Raw genomic sequence first — 8,173 nt, forward strand, 5'->3', positions numbered from 1 at the left:
TAATTTGGTTAGACTCATGATCAACAAACTAGTTTTGAAAAATTGAAAGTGACAATAGCTATTGCTCTTATTTTACAAATAGTGAATCCAAATGAACCATTTGTATTGAAAAGAGATGCTAGTAATTTTGCTGTAAGAGCAATATTATTGTAGAAGAGAAGGCCAGTTACCTTTGAAAGTAAAAAGTTGAACAAGCTCAAAGTAACTATTCAACTTATGAAAAAAAATGTTTACAATTGTGCATGCTCTTAAAAAATGGAGTCATTATTTACATGGTATTAATTTTAAAGTTTTGTCTGACCATGAAAGTCTTAAATGGTTAAATACTCAAAAGGAGTTAAAAGGTAAGGACGCTAGATGGACTGAAATCCTACAAGAGTTTGATTTTCAAATGAGATATAAAAAATAAAATTTTAATATCATGACAGATGCTCTAAGTTGAGCACCCATGATAAATGAGTTGAGTTTTACTCAACTACAAAGTGAGTTGCTGGCTTACTTAAAAGGAAAATGTGCTAAATGACCCTAGCTATCAAGTAGTTTAGAATTACTTAATTAAAAAAGATAACCCTCAAATAGAGAGTAAAGAAAATGTAACTACTGGTGATAAAAGAATGTCACTTAGAAAAGATAGTAGTTCAAAGGAATCACTTAAACAAGGTTCAATAAGTGAAAAAGATCGTTGAATTTTTTTTCCCATTAAGTACTTGTTATATAAAGCTCGCATTTGTGTACCTAAAGAAGAATTGCACTTGTTAAAAGATAGTTTTAGTGGACAGGTTTATAAGAAGGACGTCCAGAATTATGTTATAAAATGCCCGAAGTGCCAAGTCAATAAAGCTGAGCGCCTAAAAGTAGGTGAAATATTACAACCACTACAAATACCTAAGGATAAGTGGAAAAGTATTTCTATGGATTTCATAATAGAACTATCCCGAACAAGTAGAGGGCATGATTCACTGTGGGTATTAGTGGATAGGTTAACTAAGTTGGTACAATTTATACCAACTGAAAAAGAAGTAAAAACAACAGAATTAGCTAGAATGTTAATCCATCATCTATGCAAATTGTATGGATTGCCAACAGATATAGTAAACAACCGAGGTACAAAGTTTACAAGCCATTTTTTAAAACAGTGTTCAAAAAATTAGACACCAAACTTAGTATAAGTACATATGAACATCCACAAAGCGATGGACAGCCAAAAAGGGTTCATCAAGTCCTAGAAGATATGCTTCGAGCATATGATTAAACATTCTGCTCTACTGATTTTAGTTCATTCATGCTAATGTATGCATTTGGGTTACAATTTTTTTTTTTTTTGCAAAGTGTGAGACTTTCTCAAAGACATGCAAGACATGCTAAACGCTACAAGAAGCAACGTTAAAAGAGCACAAGATCGGTCTATTAGTTATGAGAAAGGTAAAAGGTGACCAATTAATTTTGAGAAAGGTGATTTAGTTTATATAAAAGTTTTTGAAAAATCAAAAACTTCAAAAAGTGAAAAAGTTCCAAAATTAAGTCCAAGGTATTGTGATCCTTATACAATACTTAAAAAAATTAGAAGTGTAACTTACAAGGTAGCTTTACCTGAAGAATCTAAAGTATATCATGTGTTTCATGTTTGTAGACTGAAACGCAAGATGAAAAACAATGACAACATTGAAAAAGAAGTAATGGTTGATTTTACAGAACCACTTATTCTTCCACATGAGCCTGAAAAGATTCTCAAATATCGAGAAAAGAAAACTAGACATTCTGTGTATAAAGAATGTTTAGTAAAGTGAAAAAATAGACTAGAAGAAGGATCAACTTGGAAAAGAGTAACTACACTAAAGAAAAGGTTTCCTGAGTTTGTTTTTGAGGACGAAAACTTTTCTTTCAAAGAAAAAGAAATGTTATGAGACTGACAAGAAACACTGAAAGATACGACTAAAAAAGATTATTTATATGTAAAAGACTTGCATATAAATAAGATTCAAGGGATTTTAAATAAGAAATACCTAAGAAATGGTTAATAGGTATTAAAGTTAAAGTAAAAAGAGAATTAAATGATACACAATGGAAACCCAAGGGACATAGAGAAGGATGCCTCCTTCTAGGGGTAGTTGAAGAGCATTGGTGAATCAAAAGGCAATGTTTAGCCAATGAAAAGTCAAGGAGCTGAAGTTGGAAGGTCATGCACCACTTAAACCTATATAACCATGAGCCTAGAATCTATTCAGGATATGGTTGGGTGAAGAATCAAAGTACCCCATCTACACATATTTATGTGTACCTTGTTCACGAGCTTGGAGTTATGTGGACTTGGATCTGGATTTGGACTTAGGTCTAGACTTGGGTTTGGACTTGGATATTGGACTTGGGTTTGGACTTGGATTTGGAACTGGAACCTAGATTTGGATATTGGATCTAGTACTAGCCCGGTGAGAGATTCTTGTTGGTCATCCCTGTGGTGTGCTCGGCATCAAAGATCTCGTGCCTCGACATCGACTTCGACTTGAATATTCTACATCAGCATATTTGTTTGCTCTTGTATTTATTGATGTATTGATCCTGGCTTGATAAGCCCATGGATTGTTCCTGAATAAATTCCTGAAAGGGGGCAGGGCCTGTGTGTGTACAGTGCAAAGTTCCCTAAACCCTTCTCTCTGTCCCTCACTCTATATTTCTATCTTTTGGATACGTGGTTGAATCTGTCACGGCACGCCCTGCTGGGCTTACATCTGCTAATGTGCTAGAAGCTTAGGCTGGCTTGCCACCAAGTTGACCATTTTCAAAGGCCCAGGCTAGAGCCGTTGGCTGGCCTCACTGCAGTAAGTTAACAAACAGTACACCCAAAGTTGGACTGAAAATTGCAGCCTTAGTTCCCCTCTTTGCTACTGCCTTGCCTCTGCTTGCCTTTGCCCACAGAGCCTCTGCTATTTTCTGCTAAATATGTGTTGCTTTGCTGCACGTTGTTGCTGTCTTGCTCTTGCTCTGATCTATTGAATTTATAAATGATCTTGTTGCTCATTCCAATACAGGGCCTGAATATCATTCTACTCTTATTGCCCCCCCTATCAGCAAAGGCACATAGGCATGTGCACGGTCATGCATCAGGTGCTTCTCATTCATTCTGTTACTCATATTGCCTCATCAACTTCTCTGGCAGCTGCAGAATAAATGTTCGATAGCATCACAAACGGTGTAGGATCATCTTGATCAAATTCAAATGCCACATTTGCAGCATGTTCACCTCGTTCCACATCACTCTGATGCCTGCAAGCACCCAACAAGGTCTTGTATAGCACTGCATTTCGCTCACAAGGTGCAATCTTCAGCAAGTTCTCTGCTTCTTCTAGACGTCCTGCTCTTCCAAGAAGGTCTATCATGCAGGCATAATGGTCTGTGGTAGGTGAGAAGCCATACGTTTGTATCACGGAAGAGAAAAAGTCACAAGCCTCGTCCACTAAGCCTGCATGGCTACATGCTGTAAGGACAATGGTGAAGGTTACCTTGTCTGGCTTCACTTCTTGTTTCATTCTATCAAAATAATGAATAGCTTGCTTCGCCTTCCCATGCTGGGCAAAAGTTGCAATCATGGCATTCCAAGACACAGCGCTTTGCTTTGGCATGTGGTTGAAAGCTTCTTCAGCATCTTTCACACTGCCACACTTGCCATACATATTAACCAGGGCAGTCCCGATGAAGATATCAAGATCAAAATGATTAGCCATGATGCAAGAGTGCATCAACTTACCCTTGGCTAAAGCTGCCTGGGTAATACATGCATCGAGAATGCTGACAAATGTAACTCCATCTGCCAGTAAACCTTCCAGCTGCATTTGCTCAAAGAGTTGCCAAGCCTTCTCTCTGTGTTCATGCTGAGCATAAGCTGCAATTACTGCATTCCATGACACCACATCCCGCTCAGGTAGCCTCTCAAAAACCTTTTGTGCATCATCCAAGCGGCCACACTTACCATACATGTTAACAAGAGTATTCCCCACTACAATGTCTGACTTGAACTTACTCCCTAGTACATGGACATGCAACCTCTCACCTTCAGCTAGCATTTCTTTACTGACAAATGCAGAAAGAGCACTGGCAAAGGTGGCCCTGCATGGCAATACTCCTTCTAAGAGCATGCGTGCAAAAAACTGAGGTGTTTGCTTCCCCTCCTCATGCTGAACCTGCGCTGCAAGCATTGCATTCCATGTGACAGAATCTCGCACAGGCATAATATCAAAAACTTTTTGAGCATCCTCCAGAGAGCCACACTTGCCATACATGTTCATCAGGGCGGTTCCAACCACAACATCTGATTGGAAGCCCCTGCACACTATATTTGTATGCATCCGCTTACCTTCTCTTAGGCTATCCTGTTCTATACAAGCATCAAGGATACTTACAAAAGTGACCTTGTCTGACACTACTACCACCTGCTGCATTTGCCCAAAGAGTTGTAGAGCCTCCTTGCGCAAATTATGCTGATTATAAACTGCAATCATTGCATTCCATGAGACTGTATCCTGCCCAAATAAATTGTCAAACACTCTCCTTGCATCATAAGCACTTCCGCATTTACCATACATGTTCATAAGTGCCGTTCCCACAACTGTGTCTGACCCATACTTGGAACTGATGATATAGGCATGGACTTGCTGCCCTTCAGCTAGGAAATCCTTACTAGTGCATGCAGCAAGTGTGTTAACAAAGGTCACCCTACTTGGTAGCATGCCTTCCTGTTGCATTTGATTGAACAAATGCAAAGCCTCCTTTCCCTTCCCATGCTGCACATACACAGCAACAAGTGCATTCCATCCAACCAAGTCTCGCACCGAGATTTTCTCCGAAACGCTAACTGCACTCTCCAGATCACCACACTTTCCATACATGTTAACAAGGGCAGTACCGACAATGTTATCTGAATCATATCCATCCTCCACAATGCGGGAGTGCATCTGTTTGCCCTCATCGAGATCATCTCTCTTTGTGTATGCAGACATCATGGCAGTAAAAGTGGCCTGGTCTGGCTGCAATCCTTCTTTCTCTATTTGATTATACAAGTGACTCGCCTCTTTCTTTCGTCCATGTTTAACATACCCCTTAATCATGATGTTCCATGAGCGTACGCTCTGATGGGGCAAGCTTGCAAACAATGCATGAGCATGATGCATGGCCCCACATGTGGCATACATTTGGATGAGGAGGCGGCCAATAAGGTTATGATGCTCAAGATTGTGTTTGATGAGGTGGGCATGGAGACGCTTACCATACTTAAGAGAACTAGAAGATATACACCAGTGCAAAAGAGAGACGTAGGAATCCAGGCTTACCTGGGTGGTGTTCGGCCTGTCAAGATGTTCCAAGAGCTCCTTGTGTGAACCCAGCGGGATTTTGGGGCTCCCTTGCATTAGTTTCTGCTCCATAAATTCTCCATTCTCCAGCTTGCCTTCTGCGCAAGCGGCTACCCACCTTGGAAAACAAGAAAACGGGGGCTTTCGCACCTTGATCCACAGCACACGGAACGGAGAACAACTGCTGACCCTGCACACCATCGCCAAATGCCTGCACGACTGTCCTCACTGCGCTCACTACAAGATTCCATCGCAGTTTGGTTGATTTGCAAAGGCCCCGAACATTCATGCAAGTCAAGACCTTTCAAGGGCGGCGAAGTACATAAGCCATCTGTCTTCAAAATTTGGAGTTTTTTTTTCCAGATTTTGGAGGGGGGTTGGAACTTGGAGCTAGTCAAGAAGCCTTGTCAATTTGAAGGGCATTACATTGGTTGAATAATTTTCTTTAATTATTATTTTTAAGTATGCATTTTTACATAGTTTTCCTTTTCCTAACTCGCAATGCAGAAGCCAACCTTGAATGTTTTTGCATTCCAGCATCAGTGGTGGTGGCCGTTTTCAAATGACGTTTGTCAAGGATTCTCAGTCCAGCGGTGTTAGCTAATTGTTTTTCAACCAAAAATAGGACCCGGCATTGAGTGCATGGCCCGTTCTTGCAACTAACTACTAAGAGTTTAATGCCAAGTAGGGAAGTTACCAACTTCGTGTATATACTTGCTTAAGACTAGAACTAGTAACCCCATACTATTTTTTAGGTTTTGTCCAGCCTAGTGTGAAAGCTAGTCAGTTGCATATAAGTTGACATTAAGCAATGCACATTCATTCTCTTGCAATAGAATACTTGTGAGCTCTCCCTTTTCCCTACTCTTTCGCATATTTATGCTCTATAGGATTTTTGCATGCTTGATGATTTGCTTGTATGAATATGTTTGAGTGTGTAGGCTTCTCCCTCTCATGAGCTTCCACCCACCTCTCGTGAGAGAGAACCACCACGAAGGCCATTCTCTTCTTGCCTCCATCTAGGCAAAGAGAGCCCTATATCCATGGAGCTTTTCGGTGTGACAACAGGACGTGACGAGCTAGTACACCTACATTTGTGGCTCTAAGGTAAGACTAAATGACACTTGTTTTATCTCTAAGGCAAAACCAAATGACACTTATTTAGACAAAGGCTAACATAAGCTCTTAACTTGAACATATATGGCACCATCATTGACACGGGGACTAACCTAGGGCTTAGCTTTGTTGTTTCATCCATTCCAAGCTATTGGGAGTACCCAATATTGCTCGGTGTTGATTAGGAGGTCACACTCTAAAAAAAACATATGGTTTTAGAGCCTTGGATGTGATTTGTTTTTTTAAATGTTATTTTAAAACTTGTTTGCAAAGTCTGAGGTAAGGTCTTGACTTGAACATATTTGGCACTATTAGTGGGGAGTAATTTAGGGCTTATAAGGCTTTGTTTTGTCATCCATTCTAAGCTATTGGGAGCACCAAGTATTGTCATGTGTTTAGGAGGTCACACTTGTTATTTTGTTTTAAAGCTTATTTGCACTAGGCCATTCTATTTACATTGCATTAGGTCATTCTATTTACATTGGATTAGGTCATTCTATTTTGGAGCCTTGGATGTGACTTGTTATTTTGTTTTAAAGCTTGTTTGCATTAGGTCATTCTATTTACATACATTGGAAGGGGAAAACCCTTATTTCCTTGGTAATAAGGTCGTTCTATTTGCATACATTGGAACGGAAAAACCCTTATTTCCTTGGTGATTTTATATTATTTTGAAGTCCATAAGACTTTGATCTTGCTGTGTTGATTTAAGAAAATCCTTATTTCCTTGGTAATTAGGCCATTCTATTTGCATACATTGGAAGGGAAAAACCCTTATTTCCTTGGTGATTTTACATGATTGTGAAGTCCATAAGACTTTGATCTTGTTGTGTTGATCTAAGAAATAGCTTAGCTTCTATGATTAGGAGTGCAATCCACTCCGAAAACATAATCTTTGAGCTCTATATAGTATGGATTAGAGTGAGAACGTTGAATTTTTGTTCATGCATTATTGAAGTTGGTAGCTTAGAAGCATCTAAATCAACCAAAAGTAATCAAAAAACATACAATCACTAGTATAAGCACCATTAGGAGCCTTAATCGCCTCCAATAAAGTCTAAGAAACCATAAAAATCTCCAAAACCTTAGCTAAACCATCTCTTGGATTAGGAGACATGAGCACTTTGGTGTAATCGACGAAGAGAAGATGTAATGGACAAGCTAGCACACCTACATTAGGAAGTTGTAATGGACAAGCTAGCACACCTACATTAGGAAGTTGCATTTGCGAAAAAACATGGACCAACACCTTTACAACTATTCTACTATTTTTAAAGTGTATGTTAGCATATGTGGCTTCAACTAAGCCTTTCAAAAGTTGTTAATTGGCTATATATCGCCCCAGAAGATCTCATCTAACGTCTAGAGTATATTAATGTGTTACTCAATTCTTCTAAATGACCCACATCTGTAAGTGATGATTTGTATCAAATACTTTATGTTTTCATGCTATGTTTCCATGCTTTTACAAATTCATCAAAACATAACATAGATCTCATCCAATGTATAAAGTATACTAGTTGTTTTAAATGACCTAGATTTGTAAAAGTCATGACCTATATCAAATACTTTACGTTTTCATGCTTTTATAAATGCCCTCTTACTCAATAGGACTTACACCAAGATAGTGAAGGGGATGACTCCTCTCTACGTGCCAACTCTCAGCCGGTAAGCCCTCAATGTCATATTTCAAAACACACCAAGGTAGTGAAGGG

The 8,173-nt window shown here is 39.2% G+C and overlaps 1 protein-coding gene across 1 annotated transcript; it reads right to left on the reverse strand.

Annotated features, from left to right (window-relative positions):
* Nucleotides 1-1,986: 1,986 nt before the first annotated feature.
* On the reverse strand, nt 1,987-5,704 carry LOC147634282 (pentatricopeptide repeat-containing protein At1g03540-like). The gene has a single exon (XM_086805407.1). It carries the CDS (start codon nt 5,541-5,543, stop codon nt 3,126-3,128), a length of 2,418 nt encoding a protein of 805 aa, XP_086661533.1. The 5' UTR covers nt 5,544-5,704; the 3' UTR covers nt 1,987-3,125.
* Between the last annotated feature and the right edge of the window lie 2,469 nt (nt 5,705-8,173).

This window comes from Cibotium barometz, chromosome 11 (assembly GCF_041138505.1).
Source record: "Cibotium barometz isolate CiBa-2024 chromosome 11, ASM4113850v1, whole genome shotgun sequence".
Classification (NCBI taxonomy): domain Eukaryota; kingdom Viridiplantae; phylum Streptophyta; class Polypodiopsida; order Cyatheales; family Cibotiaceae; genus Cibotium; species Cibotium barometz.

Bases quoted from the DNA above. Each gene is read 5' to 3' on its own strand.
- LOC147634282 (XM_086805407.1), bottom strand. From the start codon at position 5,543: ATGGTGTGCAGGGTCAGCAGTTGTTCTCCGTTCCGTGTGCTGTGGATC.